The sequence below is a fragment of the Hemitrygon akajei genome, chromosome 14, assembly GCF_048418815.1.
Source record: "Hemitrygon akajei chromosome 14, sHemAka1.3, whole genome shotgun sequence".
In the NCBI taxonomy this organism is placed as follows: domain Eukaryota; kingdom Metazoa; phylum Chordata; class Chondrichthyes; order Myliobatiformes; family Dasyatidae; genus Hemitrygon; species Hemitrygon akajei.
The window spans coordinates 66,457,317-66,482,620 of NC_133137.1; the positions used below are offsets into that span (position 1 = coordinate 66,457,317).

Sequence of the window (25,304 nt, forward strand, 5' to 3'; positions counted from 1 at the left end):
TCATTGCAATTACTTTTCAATATGACTGTATAACTAATCATATTTCTGGTTTAAAAGTGAAATTGTTTTGTGTATTTTTCTCATTATATTAGTGTGCCTGTTGGTATTAATTATTGAACTGTTCACAGGAATACAAATTATACTCCATGTTTTTATTTAAAACTATCTTTTACTCAGGACCACTGCAATGGAAAAGATGGAACATTCCAAATACTTATAGAAAGTGTTCCTTGTTGTGAAAATGGAGTGACATGTGAACGAAAGGTTAAAATTATTAATCAGGTATATCTTCAATTTTACAGTTATTACTTAGCTTTGCTGCTGTCATCAAAGAAGTTTTCAGAATGCAAATTTTATTTATGACTATCAATGATAAAAGTTACCATTGAGCATAACTTTGCCAAACTTGTGATTTTTTAGGGTGAAGTATTAATTTTGGAAGAAGGAAAAGTAAAAGAGTCCTTTGAAAATTCCAGTTCACGTTGCCTTGATTCCTATTCAGTTCACACCATTGGCCTTTATTTAAGCATTACATTTCCCAATGGAATCAATGTGATATGGGACAAACACACAAGGCTTTCAGTCACACTGGATCAACGCTGGAAGGTAAAATGGGCTTTGAATATAAATGTACTCTTTTGTATAAGATTTATGATTTTTTTTCTGAATTAAGATAAATGGCATTGTGATGGTATACATATGAAGATGTGTCAGACAGATTGTCAGCAATGCGATGCATATGCACTTGATTCAAAAAGACCACGTGAAAGAGCTAAACAAAAGCATTCTTCTTTGAACCATAGCACATCAGAATAATATTGACAGAAAACAAAACTGTTATCTTCTTAGAATATCATCAAGTATACACCAATTTTGGATTAGATGGATAGTGAATAGAGGAACAATGGTCAATCAAGTAACGTAACTTCAGGAGTTGAACTCCAACCAACAAATAAAAAATTTGTTTTCTTCATCATCCTTCATTGCCCTTTGAATTTCCCTCAATCATTAAAATTTCTCGGGTCATCAATAGGAAAGTAACACATCCTGAAAAAACACTGCTGAATTAGCCATAAATCATTCTTTGTGTTTGTTAAATTCCCACAGCTTGTTCAAGAGCAGAAATTTCGACTCACTGCTGTCACAAAGTTGATGAGCCCTTTTCCTCAGACTCTGGTCTATTCGCCTAACTCTCTAGCCAGAGAATTTTACCTGTTGAACTTTCTAAGAATTATAGGTGTTTCAACAAGTTTGCCTTTCATTCTTCTGAGCTTCAAAAACAATGAACATATTTTCCTCCATTTATCTTTCAAGGGATAAATCCAGAGAGCACTCATTACACTTCCTTTATGGCAAGAATATCTTTCCTTAGGGAAACTATAACCTCTGTTCCTATATGTTTTCACTAATAGTCTGGATGATGACTGGAAGAATTGTTTGTTGTTTTACTCCAAATGGCTCTTGTGGCCTGTTAAACCAGAGTACATAAATTCAAGGTGACAGTTAACTGTAGAGCTAAAGTACTGAGAAACCACAGGAAATTATCGAAATTATTTTGGTCCTCACAATTAAAAAAGCCTACCTGTTTTCAGATTGTTGCAGAAGAGAGTAAATATTTATATGATGTTAATGGGTAGTAAGACATTTTATTACCTGTTTTGCCATTCATTTTAATCCAGCAACAAACTAGATCAAAGCAGTGTTGTTTTCCCCCAGTTTACTTTCTCAAAGGCCTTGCCAGGTGTTGGGAGTGCAGTTCCTGAGGCATTACTGACTATCCAGTACTTATCAAGGACCCATTGTTCAAATATGATGCAAAACAATGTGGTCAGTTGTTCTGTATTCCAGTCCACTTCTGCCCTGTTAACCACATGCTATTTCTATTAATGGTTCTATTTAATGAGAACTTAGAATAATAGAAATACATAACACAGAAACAGGTCTTTTCAACCCTCAATTCTAACCATGATTTCTAACTATGCTAATCCCATTTTCCTGCACCCTTCAATACCTTTCTATCCAATGACCTGTCCAAACATCGTCATTGTATCTGCCTCCACCATCTCTCCTGAAACTTTGATCCAGATATTCAATACTCTCTTTGTGAAAAACTTACTCCTCAGATCTCATTTAAAAATTTCCCTTCTTTTCTTAAACCTGTACTCTCTAGTTCTAAACTTGGGGAAAAATAAAGATTTTATCCGTCTCATCTGTGCCCCTAATAATTTTATAAACCTGTATAAAATCACCCTTCAACCTCCTCTGTTTTAATGAGAGTCTATTTAACCTCTCCTTATAATTACAGCCTTTCATTCCAGGCAACATCTTGGCGAATCTTGTCTGCACTCTTTCTATCACCACCACAGTTGACCAGAATTGTACACAGTACTTTAAGTGTGGTCTAACCAATTGCCACATGACTTCTGAAGTCTTATCCTTCAGTGTTCTCTACTGTTGAGATCTACTCAATTGATCCTTTTCTCCAGCAACACATACAAAATGCTAGAGGAACTCATCAGTTTGGGCAGTTTCCAGTGGAAATGAACAGACAGTTGATGTTTCAGACTGAGAGTTTGTCACAGGGAAGCAGGTTCATGGGTTCAGTAACTGAGATATAAGACACCAGGCACATCAACCATTAATCCACAGACTAACAATAAAATACTCAACCAAACATCCAAGGCAAATGTACACTCATCCGTGCCAATGCAAGCCACAAATACTTTGACACCAAACACGCAGCTACACTCCAAACTCAACAGGTACTTCATTTCATCTCCCCAAGTTGCACAACTACTAAACTAAACATTCAACAGATACTTAACTAGGTGTGCGTGTGGGTTTTCCTATATCTGCAGCATGCTTTCCCAATGGCTGTAACTTCAGTGTGAAGAGGAACCTCTGGAGATAAAGGAAAAGCGAGCAAGTCTCTCACATGTGCTATTCTTACACCCCTGAGGAGCCTAGAATCAGACACCGGTGTCCTGGGAAGCAAGGCAACCAATGGGAAAGAGCTGCAGCATCCTTCAAATAGGCCAATCAACAATCAGTACAGTAGAGGCTGCTTTTGACCAGCAAGTAAATTAGCCCTTCACATTACAGAATTCCTCCAGCATTTGGAGTGTTTTGCTTTGGATTACCAGCATCTGTAGAATCTTTGGTGTTTATAATCATTGTCCTTGTCCTTTTACCTAATCCAGCAATGCTGTGGTGTAAGTTCTGGCATGCCAGCCATGCTGAACTGACTTATTTCATATGAACCAATGCAGATATAACCATAACCTGATTAATGTTTTCAACATATGCATCTGAATGGAGGAATATGTTAGCCTATTTAGTTTATTTGAATTGATTTTGAAATGCCAGATTAATATTTTAATAACATTTTGATTACTTTATAACTTGTACAACAGGGCAAAGTGTGTGGTCTCTGTGGAAACTTCAATGGTAAGACTGACGATGACCAAAGAACAAAATCTAACTTTGAAGCAAGTAATCCCATTGAGTTTGGAAACAGTTGGAAAACTACAGAATCGTGTCCCAGTTCACTGAATCAAAGTTTTCCTTGTGAGGACAATCCATTTTGTGCTGCGTGGGCAGAAAAAAAATGTTCCATTATTAAAAATGCAGATGGAATCTTTCAACAATGTCACAATAAGGTAAAACACTGTTCTAAATTTACTCTTCACATTTCAACAATTTGTTCCTGCAGCTTATAGCTTTTGCATAACTTCAGTGAAAGTAAATTTCTGTGCATTAACCATTCTCTAAGCATCGCAGAGAGAAAGTGGAATGCACTATCATAAGACATGGTGAAATAAGACATAATAAATTTAAGAGGCTTTTAGACAGGCATATAAAGATATGGACCTTGAGCAAAAAGGATTAATGAAGATAGGCAAAAAGGTTAACATGGATCTGGTGGGCCAAGCTGCCTGTTCCTTGTGCAGTATGACTTTTTAATACTAAGATGAATGGAAATAGTCATCCCACCATTTCAGGTTCCCCTTCCATAATCTGCTCATTGACATACAGATACAAATATGTGATTTGGCTCTATTATTTTCATTGTCTTTACAACCTAGCCATCTCTAACTGGAATAGAGGAGAGGATAAGGTAACAGCTCTTAACATTAAGATAGTTTTATACTGAGTTTACTACTGCATGTGGTGGGTCAGGAATGGTCAAATGGGATACCTTCAGAAATCTAGATCTCTGCTGAATGGGAAATAAGGAGGTCATATTGAATAGAGGCCAATCGCTGCCAGCCCAAGAGCTCTCTGGAAGATTTCCTCAGTGCATATTCTACCCAAATCATCTCCTGTGCATCTGTAAACAAAAGTATTATTAAGGTTGTTCCTCACATTTAAAATAAATATTTTTTAAAGTATCAATTTGGTTTCTGATTTTCTGACTCTTTAACAGGTTGACCCTGACCCATACTATGAAGCTTGTCTTGAAGAAGCTTGTGCCTGTGATAAGGAGGGGAAGTATCTGGGATTCTGTACTGCTGTAGCAGTGTATGCAGAGGCTTGCAATCAAGTTGATGTTTGTGTTCGCTGGAGAACACCTGAACGATGTCGTAAGTCTATTAGTTTCATGGAAATTTTCATTTAAACTACAACAAAACTCCACTATTCCGCCATCCATTCTAAATTCCCAAGGGTTCAGCATCTGACTCATCAGCTAATATTTGTTCATTTGCCATATTCCACCTTTTGTGCTTCTTTCCATTCTCCCTGTCCTATTTCCTACGATCCACATCCACACACTGTGGCCTTCTCATGCACCAATCTCTGTTTCCACTCTTCCCATCCACACATTGGGTTTTGGTTCCCTTTCTCATGTTCATTTACCAGGTTCCTAGTTCACATATTTTCTTTGAACTCCTCTGGGTCTGAGGGCCACACTTGCTTGGGTCAACTTCCCATGTTCTTTTTAAATTTATTGGGTTCACTGTAATATTAATTTATAACATCTTAAAAAATAAATAGAAGTATACTGTATAAATAAAATACTTCCAATGGCACAGAAAATCTGCTATTTGTCATGACCAACATCTTTGAGGTGCTGGATTAATGGAAGTTTATTATATCCTATACTTGCAGGAAAGCTTTTCGGATTAAGTTGAAGTTACATAGTTCACTGAAGATGAATGCTAATGGTTAAAATGATCACATAATAGTAATTTCTGACACTTACTTTTATAAGACTGATTTAGTTTGCTAGTACATGCTAAGAAAGCAAATCTGGAGGTCTGAAACTTGTTGACACACTGAATTTGCTGCAAAGATGGATTCCTTGTTGTATTCAGTAGCAGTTCCCCAATAGTTACTGATCTTCTCCTGATCTTCTTCCACTTTAGATCTGGTGAAGAGACAGTGAGTCCATTCATAAGACCCTAAGCCCATGAGACACAGGAACAGAATTAGGCCACTTGGCCTATCGAATATGCTCTGCATAGTCATGGCTGTTTTATTATCCCCATTTTCTTACCTTCTCCTCAATCTCTGAAACCCTTACGTATCAATAACCTATCAACCTATGCTTTATATATACCCAATGACTTGACTTCCAAAGCCATGTGTGGCAATAAATTCCACAGATGCACCAAGCCTTGAATAAGTAAATTCTTCCTCATCTCTATTCTAAGGGGAAGTCCTTGTATTTAGAGACAGCGGTCTCTGGTCCTAGACTTCCCCTCTATTGGAAACATCCTGTCAATGCCCATTCTCTCTACACCTTTCCGTACCCGATAAGAGATCCCTCCTCATTCTTCAAATTCCAGCAAGTACTGGCCCAGAACTATCAAACACTCCTCATATTATTAACCATTGCATTCTCAAGATCATTCTAGTGCACTTTCCAGAAAGTGCCATAAGGGTTTTAAAACAAAAAGTTCATACCATTTTAAAAGTTCTTTCCCACGGGCAGTTAATCAGATCAACCATTCTAGTAACCTCTTCCACCTCTATATATGACCTCATTCGCTGCACTGTGAGCATTTTGAACCACTTTTTATAATGCTGTTTACATTTAAATACATAATAGTATACATGTATTTTGCACATTTTATTCCATATCTGTACTTCCAACTTTATTTTTATATACATATTTGCTCTAGATAATTTGTTAATTGTTGTTTTTGTTGCATGTTGGGCCAACACACCACAGAAAATTCCTAATACATTTAAATATATATGGTGAATGAAGTTGTTCCTAGATCCTTGATCCTCTGGACTCTCCAATATCATCATATTACTTCTTAGATTAAGAGCCCAAAACTGCTCACAATACTCCAAATGCAGTCTGACCAACGGACCCATGCCTCAGCATTACATCCCTGCTTGCTTTTATGCTGTATTCAAGTCCTCCCAAAATGAATGCTAACATTACATTGTTCCTGCAAGATAGCCTTCAGGGAATCCTGAACTAAGACTTCCTAGTCAGACACAGAATCGGAATCAAGTTTATTAGCACTGACATATGTTATTAATTTTTGCATCAGCAATACAATGTAGTAGATAAATTATGATAAAAAGATATGTTAAAATTAACTAAGTTGTGCAAAAATAGTGAAGTAGTGTACTTGGGTTCATTGGTCGTTTAAAAATCTATGTCGGAGGGGAAGTAGCTGCTCCTAAAATATTGAGTGCATGTCTTCAGGCTTCTGTACCTTCCCTCTTTTAATAGTAATTAGAAGAGGGCACATCCTGGGTGGAGTGAGTCATTAATGATGTATGTTACCGTTTTAAGGCATCATCTTTTGAAGGTGTACTTGACGGGATGGGGAGGCTAGAACCCATGATGGAGTTGGTTGATTATGCAACCCTCTGCAGCTTTTCTCAACCAGTGCTGTGACCCTTCCATATCAAACGGTGATGCAACCAGTAAGAATGCTCTCCATGGTACATCTGTAGAAATTTGCTAATCTTTGGTGACATACCAAATGTCCTCATACTTCTAACAAAATATAGTCACTAGGGTGCCATTTTTGTAATTACATCAATATGATGAGTCCAGGATAGATTTTCAGAGATGTTAACATCTAGGAACTTGAAATTACTCACCCTTTCCATTGCTTACCCATTGACTGGGGTATGTTCTCTTGTCTTCCCTTTCCTGAAGTTCACAATGAATTATTTGATTTTACTGATGTTGAGTGAACGGTTGTTGTTGCAAGACAATTCAACCAGCCAATCTAACTCATTCCTGTACGCCTCCTCATCAGCATCAGAGATTATGTCAACAACAGTTGTGTCATCGGCAAATTTATAGATGGTGTTTGCGCTGTGCATAGTCACACTGAGAGTGTAGAGAGAGTAGAGCAGCGGGCTAAGCACATGTCCTTGAGTTGCATTAGTGTGCCAGTTTTGATGGTCAGTGAGGAGGAGATGTTATTTCTGATCCACACTGACTGTTGTCTCCAGATAAGGGAGTCAAGAATTCAGTTGCAGAGGGAGATACAGAGTCACAGATTTTGAAGCTTATTGATTAGTACTGAGGGAAGATGGTGTTGAACATTGAGATGTAATCAATAAACAGCAGCTTGGCGTAGGTATTGCTGTTGTCCAAGTGTTCTCAGGCCAAGTGGAGAGCCAATGAGATTGCACCTGCTGTAAATTTATTGTGGTGTAGGCAAATTACAGTGAATCCAGGTCCTTGCTTAGGCAGGAGTTAATTCTGGCCATGCTGTGCCTCACAAAGCACTTCATCATACTGGATGTGAGTCCAACTGGACAAAAGTTGTTGAGGCAGCTCAATCTGCTTTTCTTGGTCATTGGTATGATTAGTGCCCTTTTGAAGCAGGTAGGAATCTGAAAGACTAAAATATGCTTGAACACTCCAACTGGTTGGTTGGCTCTTTGCACCTCCAATTTCTGAATTTGCTCCCTGTTTAGAAACTAGTAGTTTCTTCTAACATAGTGCATGATCTTACACTCTCCTACATTCTATTCCATCTGCTACTTCCTTACCCTTTCTCCTAATCTGTTCAAGTCGTTTTGTAGACTCTTTGCTTTCTCAATACCGTCTGCAGGTCCCAAAACTAATCCCTGAGGAACACTACCGGTCACCAGCAGCCTACCAGAAAAGGTCCACATTTTCCCCACTCTTTGCCTCCTGCCAGTCAGCCAATCTCTGTCCATGCAATTATATCTTTCCTATAATCCCATGGCTCTTATGTGTGGCACCTTGTCAAAGGCCTTCTGAAAATCCAAGTAAGCAACATCTACTAACTCATTTATCTATCCTGCCTGTTATTTATGAAAAGAAATCCAACAGATTTGTCAGGCAAGATTTCCTCTAAAGGAAACAATGCTGACTTGGCTTATTTTATCATATGCCTCCAAGTACACAGAAACCTCATTCTTAATAATGGTCTCTAATATCTCACCAACCATTGAAGATAACTGACTTATAATTTCCTGTCTTTTGCCTTCCTCCCTTCTTAAGGAGTGGAGTGACACTTGCAATTTTTGAGTCCTCTGGAACCATTTCAGAATCTAGTGAATCGTGAAAATTATTTGCCTGGAGAGGACTGGTTGCAAAGTGTATAATGAAAGATAAGGTTATATTGAATTAATTATGCTAATGTTTCTAATTGTTTAAAAGTGTTCTTTAGTGTTTTCATTTTTTAAATTTTAATTTGTTAGATTTATTTTCTGTTGCCCCAGCCATGCAATGACATTATAAAGCTCAGGGAGTCACTAAGTTGGAGCAAGATGCCTTTAGTCAGTAAAGCTAAAAGATTTATGTTAAATTACCATATAAGTCATTAGCTAGTGTGGATACCCTACTGCTGGTGGCAAATTTCTGGAACTGATATATTTTAAAATACTTCTTTAAAGTATGTTTTCTTACCATCTCTATGTGTGTGTGATTCTTGGAATGCTGAATGTTTTGTATCAGACTCTTGGACTGTGGCGTCCAGTTTTAATTTACGTTAACTGGTACACAGACCTGCACCATGAGACATATTTCATGGAAAGGTCTTGAAAAAGTGGTAACTATTTCTATTCTATTTCAGTGTTGTTTGGATTATGGCATAAATCAAACCTTTTTAATCACTTGGTGGTGAATAAATTACTGACAATAATGTACTAACTCCTTTCATTTTACATTGCAGCTGTATACTGTGACTATTATAATGGCGGCAATGAATGCACCTGGCACTACCAGCCATGTGGAACATTAACAGTTAAAACATGTTCTGATCATTCAGTTCGAAAAAAACTTTCTGCAGTTCTTGAAGGTAGGCTTATTTTATAATTTTACCATAGTTTAGATGTTTTGGGGGAATTCTACTTGTTTCCTTTATGTTTGTGCTACTTTTAACCAAACTTTTAACCTAGTTTTCCGATACTGCTAATATTTCTCTGCTAAGTCACACACAAGGTTTAAGGTTCAGTGCCTTGTTACGCTGTGGCATTAGTTCAGATCAGCACTGAGGGGATAGGCATTGATTTAATTCTCTGTTGATTTTTACATGGATTGATCATTCATGTTTTCCATTCATGAATTATGTTAGTTCTTTTTCTGGGAGTGTTGGGAAGTTGAAATTTATTGCCAATTCCTTCTGCTACTAATGTATGTTTAGAATTAATCAGACAAGGAAGCAGCCTGAAGTGTAGGCCAGATTGGTATAAGGAAAGCCAGAGCCTTTTTTTGCCATAAGCAGTTCACCTTTATTAAAATAAAATCCATGAAAGAAAGATAGGGACAGAATTAACATTAGAAGTAAATCAGAAGATCTGCTCAGTGCATCACTTATCCATGAACAACTGGGCTCTGTCATGACACTAGCAAGGAAGGACAATCTTCCTCAATTCTCAGAATGGGATATCTGCTCTTCAAGCTTCTACCCAGATAATGTGGCATTTCCAGCAAACCAATTAAAGTCAGATATAAAAAAGCCACAGGGGATAGAAGGATAGCATGCAAATCAAAAATATAAATGAGAATTGCTTAATTTTCTGGTTTAAATGTGTGGGACATCTTGTTTCCGTGTGTATTCCTGTTTTAATATATTTAATTTCTTTGTAAAATACTTCTTAAAGTAAGTAGTATTTTCAAATAGGTTTATACTATCTGTACTGGCAATATGGTCAGTATTATTGACCATCCCTAATTGGTTTTGAGAAGGCTGCTTGAAACACTGCAGTCCTGCAGGTGAAATTACTGCCACAGTGCCGTTGAGATTCAAGTTCCAGCAATATAAGTTAGGATGGTATACAACTTGAAAGAAACCTTAGAATGGTGGTTTTCCCATGAACCTGCTTTCCTTATCCTTCTTGACTGTATATTTTGGGAGGTGTTGTCAGAATAACTGAGACAGAGGCCTACAATACATATTGGAAGATGTTACAAACTGCAGCCATTCAGTCAGTGGTGATGGGAATGCATGTGGCAGGCTGCCAGCTAAGCAGGTTTCTTTGTCCTGGAAATTGTCATATTTCTTCAGCGATATTGGACCTGGAGTAAAAGCTTAGGATGTGAATCTTTTGCCTCAGTATACCAAACTTCTTTCCTGCTCTTGTAACCTCAGTAATTATGTGACTGGTCGAGTTAAGTTTGATTTTTTATTCCAAGAGTCCAGCCAGTAAGTTAAGTACTGTGGTATAATTATATAAAATCATGAATTAATCCATTGATAATCTACTAATAAATGTTTAACACTGAATAAATTTAATTTTTTGTATTAATTAGGCTGCTATCCAAAGTGCCCAGAGACGGCTCCTTATCTGGATGAAAATAACATGAAATGTGTCAAGCAAGAAGAGTGTACCTGTTACTTCAACGGTCAAATATATAATGCAAATGATACCATAACTAATTGTGGACACTGGTAAGGTACTTCCGTAGTTATTAATCTGAAATGAAATGTTGGGATGTCCAAAACAAAGCAATTTTTTCCCCCAGGTATATTAAAATGTGAAACAGGCTATCCTAAGGCAGAGCCTAGATGTATATCAAGTATTGCTGGATGAAAATGTCTGGATAAGAAGAATGTGATGATATATTAATAGGTTAGATTAAGGAAATGCATTGAAAAGAAATTACTATGGCCCAAAAATTTGCTTAAATACCCTGCTTCTGTGCAGCAAATACTGTTTAACAGAGTATTAAAGTTGCAAGTTGTCTGTTATTATGAGAAATTTCTTAAAATTAAAAATCCATGTACTTCAAACAGACCTTCATTAAGAATACTGGAAGTAACTTGGTGATCTTACATTCTTACTATTAGAGTTAAATTGGGCATCTATAATGAAAGAGTAAGTTGAATTTTAAGATCTTTCATGAAAATTAAGGTTTCATGGAAATTGTTAGCTGGTAGTGGGTTGAAGGGCTTTGCTCATGATTTGCTCCAAACTGATAAAAAGTCATGTATTATTTTTTTAACCTAAATGCCTTACCAAGTTGAATCTTCTGTCACTGACATGGGAACCAGAGAGATTTCTTTTTACAAATTGTCACGTTAATTAGAAGTCATGTCTTCAATCAATACATGAAGTATCACCTTCTTTGCATTGCCTTGAAAATTGTTCATTTGTACCTTTATCTTTCTGCCTTAGTTCTTTTCTACCTTTTGGGTATTTGTTATTTCTGAAGAAAACATCTACTGCATGGTTTAATCTTTTACTAAGGGTCCATAAAACTGGCCCATAAAAATCAGACTGGTTCAGCAATAGACAGCATATTTCTTATGTAATCATTACTACTTGTAAAATAGCAAAAGCAATGTCTTCATGAACTAAAACTGAAATAACTTAAGTTATCAATAAACATTAAGCTAGGTAGAGTAGGTCAAACTAATATAAAGCAATGGAAATGCTGGAACAATGGAAAAGATCTTGAGAGGCAGGATTAATGAACATTTCTTTGGAGAGGCATAATATGATCAGGAATAGTCAGCATGGCTTTGCCAAAGGCAGGTCGTGCCTTATGAGCTTGATGAATTTTTTGAGGAAGTGACTAAACACATTGATGAAGGTAGAGCAGTAGGTGAAGTGTATATGGATTTCAGCAAGTCATTTGATAAGGTATCCCATGCAAGGCTTATTGAGAAAGTAAGGAGGCATGGGATCCAATGGGACAATGCTTTGTGAATCCAGAACTGGCTTGCCCACAGAAGGCAAAGAGTAGTTGTAGATGGGTCATATTCTGCATGGGGGTCAGGACCAGTGGTGTGCCTCAGGGATCTGTTCTGGAACCCTTACTCTTTGTGATTTTTATAAATGAACTGGATGAGGAAGTGGAGGGATGAGTTAGTTAATTTTCTGATGACACAAATGTTGGGGGTGTTGTGGATAGTGTGGAGGGCTGTCAGAAGTTATAGGATGCAAAACTCGGCTGAGAAGTGTCAGATGGAGTTCAACGCATATAAGTGTGAGGTGGTTCATTTTGGTAGGTCAAATATGATGGTAGGACATAGTATTAATGGTAAGACTCTTGGCAGTGTGGAGGATCAGAGGGATCTTGGGGTCAGAGTCCATAGGATACTCAAAGCTGCTACGCAGGTTGACTCTGTGGTTAAGAAGGCATACGGTGCATTGGCCTTAATCAATCGTGGAACTCGAGAGTAATGCTGCAGGTATGTAGAGCGCTGGACAGACCCCACTTGGAGTACTGTGTTCAGGAACTCACTACAGGAAGGATGTGGAAGCCATTGGAAGGGTGCAGAGGAGATTTACAAGGATGTTGCCTGGATTGGGGATCATGCTTTATGAGAACAGGTTGAGTGAACTTGGCCTTTTCTCCTTGGAGTGATGAAGGATGAGAGGTGACTTGATAGAGGTGTATCAGATAACGAGAGGCATTGATCACATGGATAGTCAGAGGCTTTTTACCAAAACTGAAATGGCTAGCAGGAGAGGGCACAGTTTTAAGGTGTTTGGAAGTAGGTACAGAGGAGATGTCAGGGGTAAGTTTTTAGCTCAGAGAGTGGTGAGTGCGTGGAATGGGCTGCCGGCAACGGTGGTGGAAGCGGATACAATAGGGTCTTTTAAGAGACTCCTGGATAGATAATTGGAGCTTAGAAAAATAGAGGGCTATGGGCAACCCTAGGTAATTTCTAAGGTAAGGACATGTTCGGCACAGCTTTGTGGGTTGAAGGGCCTGTATTGTGCTGGAGGTTTTCCAGGTTTCTGGAGGTCAGTGTGTCTGTAATCCACTGTGCAGGTGATTGACATTTACTGCTTCACAAGAGCCCTGTTAGCCAGCCTGGCCTGCTTCCACCTCTCACAACAGTGGAAATGAGTAAATGTATGACTACTGTCATTAACTGATTCACTCTCTTTGTTTTGAATGTGTAATAATTAAAAAGTTCCACAACATTATAACTAAGGACATGATCAGAATAATATATCCTCTCATTTTAAAATTAATATCTTATTTGAAATTGTTTTTAACTATCTTGAATTAAAAATTGTAGTTAAAACATAGAAAAGGTTTGTGAAACTATCCTGAAATCCAACACATCAAGAGCTTCTTTCACCTCCCATGTCAGATTTTTTTCACTATTTCCTCAGGAGATGTTAGAATGGCAATTGCATCTTAAACAATTTGATATGCGCTCAACATATCTTACTATTTTAAAGTGGTTTGATTATGCCATTAATAGATAAAATAGTTTAAAATAAAGTAATTTGGCCTCCTGGGAATATTGGAAATAATTCATCGTGATTGATGAAAATAATATAAGTTCTGGGTGTTAAGATACAAAAACTATTCAGGACAATTTAAAAAAGTCACAAAATAATTCTCACTAGTCTCATCACTTTATGCATGTATAGTGGCCAAATTGTATCCTGAAGTGCTGTGGGTTTTGCACTGGCCACAATATAAGTGAAAATGTTGCAAAACAAAATCAAACTATCCTGTCTGTTGGAATAATGTACTCGTTAAAGGATGTTGGTTCTTTGCGTATTAGCTTAAAATAATTTTATTAATTAAAAATGTAATTTATTTTTAGGTATAGCTAGGTAGGTGTGCAAAAATGCTTATATCTTCCTCACTGATTAATGAAACAGGGTTGAATATATAATTCTGCTCCATTTATCTGTTTTATAAATATACAAGGCTGCAATATCTCTTTGGCTTAATGATGACTGTAGATGATATGGAAGCTCTAGAGAGAATTTTTTGCATTGATTTCTCCAAAAAAATCTATTATCTAAAACTCAACAAATCATTTCATATTTTACAGCAAATGCACCAAAGGAAAGGTCGAATGTGGTGAGTAAATTTTCCCTTTCAACAACGAACTTAGTAGAATAAATCCATAGAAATAAAGAATTAACGGGTATTTAGGCTGATATTTCATCTGACTCTTTGTTAAATGAATTATTGATAACTCAAGTAATTTACAGAGTGCTTTTTAGCATCAGAAGTTGATTTCAATGCAAAGCAAAAAACTTCAGATGCTGAAATCTAAACCTGGAAAAAACAAATGCTGAGAAGAACAGGTTAGGCGGGATGTGTAAAGAGTGCTAACCTTTCACCCGGATATCCTTGATCAGGACTAGATAAAAGGTCATCAAAGAAATTTATTGCTGTTTCCTCCACAGATGTCACCCAACCTTCTGAATATTTAAACACAGAGCAAATCTGGAGATATATTTAATAAGATTACTTACTAACTGTTATGGTAACATGACAAAATGACAATGGAATATTGTTGCGATCTTGATGGGATCAATACGATTTCACTTTACCACATGTTCATCAATAGCTTCATAACGTCATTAGTTAAGATACTATAAAGTTAAAAATGTTCTAACTTTTAAATTCCAGTTAATCTCCAGATGACTATATTTAAGGGCACAGTGTCATAGTTATTTTATAATTATTTCCTAAATATCTCTGTGGCACAAAATAAAGTGTTTACTGATTTGATTACTTTTTAGAAACCATTATTGTACTTTTCTAATTGTGATTATATTCTTTTTTAGAAATTACGACGACGACGACGACTACACCAACAACGGCATCAACAACACCAACCACAACACCAACATCAACTCCAACTACAACATCAACAACAACTACAACAACATCAACGACTCCAACAACAACATCAACACCAAGCACAACTCCAACCACAACACCAACCACAACACCAACAACAACTCCAACCACAACACCAACAACAACTCCATCCACAACACCAACCACAACATCAACAACTCCAACCACAACACCAACAACAACTCCATCCACAACACCAACCACAACATCAACAACAACCACAACAACATCAACACCAAGCACAACTCCAACCACAACACCAACCACAACACCAACAACAACTCCATCTACAACACCAACCACAACATCAACAACAACCACAACAACATCAACACCAAGCACAACACCAACCACAACTCCAACCACAACACCAACATCAACTCCAACTACAACATCAACGACTCCAACAACAACATCAACACCAACCACAACTCCAACCACAACTCCAACCACAACACCAACCACAACACCAACAACAACTCCATCCACAACACCAACCACAACATTAACACCAACCACAACACCAACAACTCCATCCACAACACCAACCACAACATCAACAACAACCACAACATCAACACCAAGCACAACACCAACCACAACACCAACAACAACTCCAACCACCACACCAAGCACAACACCAACCACAACTCCATCCACAACACCAACCACAACATCAACAACAACCACAACAACATCAACACCAAGCACAACACCAACCACAACACCAACAACAACTCCATCCACAACACCAACCACAACATCAACAACAACCACAACATCAACACCAAGCACAACACCAACAACAACTCCAACCACCACACCAAGCACAACACCAACCACAACTCCATCCACAACACCAACCACAACATCAACAACAACCACAACAACATCAACACCAAGCACAACACCAACCACAACTCCAACCACAACACCAACAACAACTCCATCCACAACACCAACCACAACATCAACAACAACCACAACATCAACACCAAGCACAACACCAACCACAACTCCAACAACAACACCAACAACAACTCCAACCACCACACCAAGCACAACACCAACCACAACTCCAACCACAACACCAACAACAACCACAACAACATCAACACCAAGCACAACACCAACAACAACCACAACAACATCAACACCAACCACAACACCAACCACAACATCAACACCAAGCACAACACCAACCACAACACCAACAACAAGTCCAACCACAACTCCATCCACAACATCAACAACAACCACAACAACATCAACAGCAAGCACCACACCAACAACATCTCCAACCACAACATCAACAACAACCACAACATCAACACCAAGCACAACACCAACCACAACACTAAGCACAACACCAACAACAACATCAACAACAACCACAACAACATCAACACCAAGCACAACACCAAACACAACACTAAGCACAACACCAACAACAACATCAACAACAACCACAACAACATCAACACCAAGCACAACACCAACCACAACTCCAACCACAACACCAACCACAACATCAACAACAACAACCACAACATCAACAACTACCACAACTACAACATCGACTCCAACAACAACTCCAACTATAACACCAACAGGAACTCAAACAACATCAACAACTCCAACCACAACACCAACCACAACATCAACACCAAGCACAACACCAACCACAACACCAACAACAAGTCCAACCACAACTCCATCCACAACACCAACCACAACATCAACAACAACCACAACAACATCAACACCAAGCACCACACCAACAACATCTCCAACCACAACACGAACCACAACATCAACTCCAACCACAACACCAACCACAACATCAACAACAACCACAACATCAACACCAACAATAACACCAACCACAACACCAACAACAACTCCAACAACAACATCAACAACAACAACCACAACATCAACAACTACCACAACTACAACATCGACTCCAACAACAACTCCAACTATAACACCAACAGGAACGCAAACAACATCAACAACACCAACCACAACATCAACAACAACCACAACTACAACAACATCAACACTAACAACAACACCAACAACAACATGTAAGTCTGGGTGAAAAGTGCATGTATATGTGGGAGGAAACACAGTGATGGACAGGGGTATTGGCAACAGCAGAACAGTTTGTATATCTGTTGAACGTGATACAGTTCCAAGTGTACCCTTGCATGAACCTCAGGTGTGCATAGATAGATAGATAGATAGATAGATACTTTATTCATCCCCATGGGGAAATTCAACTTTTTTTTTCCAATGTCCCATACACTTGTTGTAGCAAAACTAATTACATACAATACTTAACTCAGTAAAAAAAATATGATATGCATCTAAATCACTATCTCAAAAAGCATTAATAATAGCTTTTAAAAAGTTCTTAAGTCCTGGCGGTTGAATTGTAAAGCCTAATGGCATTGGGGAGTATTGACCTCTTCATCCTGTCTGAGGAGCATTGCATCGATAGTAACCTGTCGCTGAAACTGCTTCTCTGTCTCTGGATGGTGCTATGTAGAGGATGTTCAGAGTTTTCCATAATTGACCGTAGCCTACTCAGTGCCCTTCGCTCAGCTACCGATGTTAAACTCTCCAGTACTTTGCCCACGACAGAGCCCGCCTTCCTTACCAGCTTATTAAGATGTGAGGCGTCCCTCTTCTTAATGCTTCCTCCCCAACACGCCACCACAAAGAAGAGGGCGCTCTCCACAACTGACCTATAGAACATCTTCAGCATCTCACTACAGACATTGAATGACGCCAACCTTCTAAGGAAGTACAGTCGACTCTGTGCCTTCCTGCACAAGGCATCTGTGTTGGCAGTCTAGTCTAGCTTCTCGTCTAACTGTACTCCCAGATACTTGTAGGTCTTAACCTGCTCCACACATTCTCCATTAATGATCACTGGCTCCATATGAGGCCTAGATCTCCTAAAGTCCACCACCATCTCCTTGGTCTTGGTGATATTGAGACGCAGGTAGTTTGAGTTGCACCAGATCACAAAGTCCTGTATCAGTTTCCTATACTCCTCCTCCTGTCCATTCCTGACACACCCCACTATGGCCGTGTCATCAGCGAACTTCTGCACACGGCAGGACTCCAAGTTATATTGGAAGTCTGATGTGTACAGGGTGAACAGGACCGGAGAGAGTACGGTTCCCTGTGGCGCTCCTGTGCTGCTGACCACCGTGTCAGACCTACAGTCTCCCAACCGCACATACTGAGGTCTATCTGTCAAGTAGTCCACTATCCAATCCACCATGTGAGAGTCTACTCCCATCTCCGTTAGTTTGTGCCTTAAGATCTTGGGCTGGATGGTGTAGTCTTTCCAAGTCTATTTTCTGCTTGATCCCCAAGATATTAGATTGCTGGTTTATCCAATGCTCAAGTCATTTCAACCTTAAAAATATTCAATAATTTAGACTCAATAGCAATCGAAAGTTTCAGAAGTTCACTAACCTCTCCAAAAAATCTCCAACCTGAATTTGTGACTCTTTATTTAAAGTTGTGTCCTCTTGTTTAGATCCACAAAGAGGGAAACATCTGCCATATCACCCCCACCCCTGAATTAAATTTGCTTCAAAGTGATTACCTTTAATTTTTCTATACTTTAACAATGTACATGCTGTGCCACCTGTACCCTGCTTGTTAATGCAAATATCTAATTAGCCAATCATGTGACAGTACTCAATGCACAAAAGCATGCAGAATTGGTCAAGAGGTTCAAATGTCTGACTGTGGAGTATGAGTCGGTGTATTGTCTGAGAAAAACCATTCTGGAAGATAAATTGATGAATATTATTACCTAACTTGCACATTGAATGACAAGTCTAGAGAACTGTATAGAAGATGGTGCACCAGTCAGTACTCCAACGGTTATGCATTGTTTCTGCCTCCAAGCCAAGGGTTGAAATGGCAGACATACACCTAATCACATGTGTTTGTTCCCTGCTACCTTCACTGCTTTCCTCTGCCACCTGTCTGAACAATAAAGTTGAGGGTTTGATGTGTGGTGCTATGAGTGTGTTTCTGCAAATAGAAGATGAGATCCTGTAAGCAATTTGAAAGGCATATGATCTGATAGCTTTCCTATGGGGGGTGGTGTATGACACACAAGTAAGGGAAATCTTGTTGCAACTTTATGGAGCTGTGCTAAGAAAACATACAGAATGTCGTGTTTAAATCCTCCTCTTGTGAGTTAGCAACTTGCTTTAGTGGAATATCTCACTGTTCAGAAAATAAAACAACCTGTTGATATTCAGCATCTATATGTTCCTGGATAACAGCTGGTAGATCACATGTTATTTCCCTTTCCTCCTAGAGTATTGCCAGTGCCCAAGTATAGTACCCCATTGGTTATTTAGGTAAATTTCTGTGTAATGAGAACATTAAGATGCTCCCCATTTGAGCTTCCTGCTGTCACATAAAGGTCAAACTTCCTTAGGATCAATAATGAAAAGGTTCTTCAGTGCATTCATCACTTCCACTTAGACTAAAACAGTGAGCAACAAGTCTGAAGCTCTAATGCCAAGTCCTGCGACAGTAGATGATTTATATTATGGTAACTGATTTCCTGACTTTCTGTTTCTGCTGGTTGCCTGTCTCTAACCATACCCATGCCATGAGATTTTTCTCACAATAACATTTTATATGCTATCTTACTGAATGTCTTTCAGAAATCAAAATATGCCACATCCTCTGGATCCTCTTTATCCACCATACTTGTCATACTGAAATTCCTTCTTCAAATAACATTATACATTCTCTTTGCTGATCCATTCTTGAGAATGAGCGCATTGTCTAGGCTGACATTTCTGTGCTGCTGAGACCATCTCTGGGTTAAGAATGCTTGTTTTCTGGACACTCCAACATATGAGTGAACTTTTATAATATTATTAAATATAAGATAATGGAGCAGAATTAGGCCATTTGACCCACTGAGTCTGCTCTGCCATTTCATCGTGGTTGATCCAATGTTCCGACCACCTGACCACAGCGACTTTCCTCTGTTAGTTCATCCCCCCCCCCCCCCCTTGAAGGTATACCTGTTGCTGAGGGGAATGGCCACAGGGGTTCTCTGCACTGCCTCATTAAGCCCCTTCCCCATCCTGACTGTCACCCAGTTTCCTGTATCCTGCACCTTGGGTGTAACTACCTCTATATATGTTGTATCTATCACCCCTTCAGCCTCCTGACTTATCTGAATTCAGATAATTCCAGCTCCAACTCCTTAACGCAGTTTGTTAGGAGCTGCATCTGGATGCACTTCTCACAGTTGTAGTTGTCAGAGTCACTGGAGGTCTCCTTGCCTTTCCTCATATCATAAGAGGAGCATTTCTCTATCCTCTCTGTCATCTCTATAAATATGATATGCATGTTTATACATTCATTTATATGAACAGCATAGCCAGATTCCCCTATCTCCAGCTTTAAGTAAATGATCTTTCTTATCATTCACATTTATTTTTGATGCCATTCATTGCAGTACTGTTGAAGTATGGTTACCATATCAAGTGGTGTCTTTTGATGTCTATAAAAACAGAACCTGCTCCTTGCAGGATATATTCAATATTAAGAAATTGTGATCGCAAATTAATTGCAAGCCTGACTTCACAGTTAGAAAATAAAGATTTGCAAAGTAGGACAGGAGATTTCAGTTTGTTTAATTTTATGGCTATTTTTCGATTCTTGACAAATGCAAATGAACAAGTAACTTTCAAACATTAGAACAGTGGCTGCATTTCAGATGATCCTTCACTAGACCTAATACTTTTTCCATTTTGCTTTGCAGCAATTCCTTGTGCGGGTTATTGGTCATCTTGGAAAAATAGCAATGAACCCAATGCAACAAACAGAGAAGATCATGAATCACCAGAGGGTCTCTGTAATCCCAGTGATAGACCTAGTAATATACAATGTCAATCTGTTAGATCCCCAAACAAACCAACCTCTGAAACAAATAGCAATGTGAAATGTGGCTTGCCAGAAGGACTTACATGCATTCCATCATCCGATGAACCCATTTGCTCTGACTATGAAATTAGAGTATGTTGTGTCCTTTTCAGTACAACATCAACAACCACAACTCCAACCATCAGCTCAACAACTATTTCAACCACAACTCCAACAACTTCCCCAACAACTACAACAATCACCACACCAACCACAACACGTAAGTCTGGGTGAAAAGTGCATGTATATGTGGGAGGAAACACAATGATGGACAGGGATATTGGCAACAGCAGAACAGTTTGTATATCTGTTGAACGTGATACAGTGATCCAAGTGTACCCTTGCATGAATCTCAGTTGTGCATATGGTATGGTCTTTCCAAGTCTATTTTCTGCTTGATCCCCAAGATATTAGATTGCTGGTTTATCCAATGCTCAAGTCATTTCAACCTTAAAAATATTCAATAATTTAGACACAATAGCAATCGAAAGTTTCAGAAGTTCACTAACCTCTCCAAAAAATCTCCATCCTGAATTTGTGACTCTTTATTTAAAGTTGTGTCCTCTTGTTTGGATCGACAAAGAGGGAAACATCTGCCATATTACCCCCACCCCTGAATTAAATTTGCTTCAAAGTGATTACCTTTAATTTTTCTATACTTTAACAATGTACATGCGGTGCCACCTGTACCCTGCTTGTTAATGCAAATATCTAATTAGCCAATCATGTGACAGTACTCAATGCACAAAAGCATGCAGAATTGGTCAAGAGGTTCAAATGTCTGACTGTGGAGTATGAGTTGGTGTATTGTCTGAGAAAAACCATTCTGGAAGATAAATTGATGAATATTATTACCTAACTTGCACATTGAATGACAAGTCTAGAGAACTGTATAGAAGATGGTGCACCAGTCAGTACTCCAACGGTTATGCATTGTTTCTGCCTCCAAGCCAAGGGTTTAAATGGTAGACATACACCTAATCACATGTGTTTGTTCCCTGCTACCTTTACTGCATTCCTCTGCCACCTGTCTGAACAATAAAGTTGAGGGTTCGATGTGTGGTGCTATGAGTGTGTTTCTGCAAAAAGAAAATGAGATCCTGTAAGCAATTTGAAAGGCATATGATCTGATAGCTTTCCTATGGGGGGTGGTGTATGACACACAAGTAAGGGAAATCTTGTTGCAACTTTATGGAGCTGTGCTAAGAAAACATACAGAATGTTGTGTTTAAATCCTCCTCTTGTGAGTTAGCAACTTGCTTTAGTGGAATATCTCACTGTTCAGAAAATAAAACAACCTGTTGATATTCAGCATCTATATGTTCCTGGATAACAGCTGGTAGATCACATGTTATTTCCCTTTCCTCCTAGAGTATTGCCAGTGCCCAAGTATAGTACCCCATTGGTTATTTAGGTAAATTTCTGTGTAATGAGAACATTAAGATGCTCCCCATTTGAGCTTCCTGCTGTCACACAAAGGTCAAACTTCCTTAGGATCAATAATGAAAAGGTTCTTCAGTGCATTCATCACTTCCACTTAGACTAAAACAGTGAGCAACAAGTCTGAAGCTCTAATGCCAAGTCCTGCGACAGTAGATGATTTATATTATGGTAACTGATTTCCTGACTTTCTGTTTCTGCCGGTTGCCTGTCTCTAACCATACCCATGCCATGCGATTTTTCTCACAATAACATTTTATGTGCTATCTTACTGAATGTCTTTCAGAAATCAAAATATGCCACATCCTCTGGATCCTCTTTATCCACCATACTTGTCATACTGAAATTCCTTCTTCAAATAACATTATACATTTTCTTTGCTGATCCATTCTTGAGAATGAGCGCATTGTCTAGGCTGACATTTCTGTGCTGCTGAGACCATCTCTGGGTTAAGAATGCTTGTTTTCTGGACACTCCAACATATGAGTGAACTTTTATAATATTATTAAATATAAGATAATGGAGCAGAATTAGGCCATTTGACCCACTGAGTCTGCTCTGCCATTTCATCGTGGTTGATCCAATGTTCCGACCACCTGACCACAGCGACTTTCCTCTGTTAGTTCATCCCCCCCCCCCCCTTGAAGGTATACCTGTTGTTGAGGGGAATGGCCACTGGGGTTCTCTGCACTGCCTCCTTAAGCCCCTTCCCCATCCTGACTGTCACCCAGTTTCCTGTATCCTGCACCTTGGGTGTAACTACCTCTATATATCTTGTATCTATCACCCCTTCAGCCTCCCGACTTATCTGAATTCAGATAATTCCAGCTCCAACTCCTTAACGCAGTTTGTTAGGAGCTGCATCTGGATGCACTTCTCACAGTTGTAGTTGTCAGAGTCACTGGAGGTCTCCTTGCCTTTCCTCATATCATAAGAGGAGCATTTCTCTATCCTCTCTGTCATCTCTATAAATATGATATGCATGTTTATACATTCATTTATATGAACAGCATAGCCAGATTCCCCTATCTCCAGCTTTAAGTAAATGATCTTTCTTATCATTCACATTTATTTTTGATGCCATTCATTGCAGTACTGTTGAAGTATGGTTACCATATCAAGTGGTGTCTTTTGATGTCTATAAAAACAGAACCTGCTCCTTGCAGGATATATTCAATATTAAGAAATTGTGATCGCAAATTAATTGCAAGCCTGACTTCACAGTTAGAAAATAAAGATTTGCAAAGTAGGACAGGAGATTTCAGTTTGTTTAATTTTATGGCTATTTTTCGATTCTTGACAAATGCAAATGAACAAGTAACTTTCAAACATTAGAACAGTGGCTGCATTTCAGATGATCCTTCACTAGACCTAATACTTTTTCCATTTTGCTTTGCAGCAATTCCTTGTGCGGGTTATTGGTCATCTTGGAAAAATAGCAATGAACCCAATGCAACAAACAGAGAAGATCATGAATCACCAGAGGGTCTCTGTAATCCCAGTGATAGACCTAGTAATATACAATGTCAATCTGTTAGATCCCCAAACAAACCAACCTCTGAAACAAATAGCAATGTGAAATGTGGCTTGCCAGAAGGACTTACATGCATTCCATCATCCGATGAACCCATTTGCTCTGACTATGAAATTAGAGTATGTTGTGTCCTTTTCAGTACAACATCAACAACCACAACTCCAACCATCAGCTCAACAACTATTTCAACCACAACTCCAACAACTTCCCCAACAACTACAACAATCACCACACCAACCACAACACGTAAGTCTGGGTGAAAAGTGCATGTATATGTGGGAGGAAACACAATGATGGACAGGGATATTGGCAACAGCAGAACAGTTTGTATATCTGTTGAACGTGATACAGTGATCCAAGTGTACCCTTGCATGAATCTCAGTTGTGCATATGGTATGGTCTTTCCAAGTCTATTTTCTGCTTGATCCCCAAGATATTAGATTGCTGGTTTATCCAATGCTCAAGTCATTTCAACCTTAAAAATATTCAATAATTTAGACACAATAGCAATCGAAAGTTTCAGAAGTTCACTAACCTCTCCAAAAAATCTCCATCCTGAATTTGTGACTCTTTATTTAAAGTTGTGTCCTCTTGTTTGGATCGACAAAGAGGGAAACATCTGCCATATTACCCCCACCCCTGAATTAAATTTGCTTCAAAGTGATTACCTTTAATTTTTCTATACTTTAACAATGTACATGCGGTGCCACCTGTACCCTGCTTGTTAATGCAAATATCTAATTAGCCAATCATGTGACAGTACTCAATGCACAAAAGCATGCAGAATTGGTCAAGAGGTTCAAATGTCTGACTGTGGAGTATGAGTTGGTGTATTGTCTGAGAAAAACCATTCTGGAAGATAAATTGATGAATATTATTACCTAACTTGCACATTGAATGACAAGTCTAGAGAACTGTATAGAAGATGGTGCACCAGTCAGTACTCCAACGGTTATGCATTGTTTCTGCCTCCAAGCCAAGGGTTGAAATGGCAGACATACACCTAATCACATGTGTTTGTTCCCTGCTACCTTCACTGCTTTCCTCTACCACCTGTCTGAACAATAAAGTTGAGGGTTCGATGTGTGGTGCTATGAGTGTGTTTCTGCAAAAAGAAGATGAGATCCTGTAAGCAATTTGAAAGGCATATGATCTCATAGCTTTCCTATGGGGGGTGGTGTATGACACACAAGTAAGGGAAATCTTGTTGCAACTTTATGGAGCTGTGCTAAGAAAACATACAGAATGTCGTGTTTAAATCCTCCTCTTGTGAGTTAGCAACTTGCTTTAGTGGAATATCTCACTGTTCAGAAA

General features: G+C 38.7%; 1 protein-coding gene across 1 annotated transcript in view; it reads left to right on the forward strand.

Annotated features, from left to right (window-relative positions):
• Positions 1–25,304, forward strand: part of LOC140738653 (uncharacterized) — a 100,886-nt gene that overhangs the window by 48,081 nt on the left and 27,501 nt on the right. Inside the window, exons 23-32 of the mRNA XM_073066272.1 lie at positions 178–282; positions 421–606; positions 3,414–3,659; positions 4,427–4,583; positions 9,129–9,254; positions 10,709–10,847; positions 14,208–14,236; positions 14,953–17,118; positions 20,856–21,236; positions 23,856–24,236. Coding sequence (XP_072922373.1) covers positions 178–282; positions 421–606; positions 3,414–3,659; positions 4,427–4,583; positions 9,129–9,254; positions 10,709–10,847; positions 14,208–14,236; positions 14,953–17,118; positions 20,856–21,236; positions 23,856–24,236 — 3,916 coding nt within the window. The remainder of the gene's footprint in view (positions 1–177; positions 283–420; positions 607–3,413; positions 3,660–4,426; positions 4,584–9,128; positions 9,255–10,708; positions 10,848–14,207; positions 14,237–14,952; positions 17,119–20,855; positions 21,237–23,855; positions 24,237–25,304) is intronic.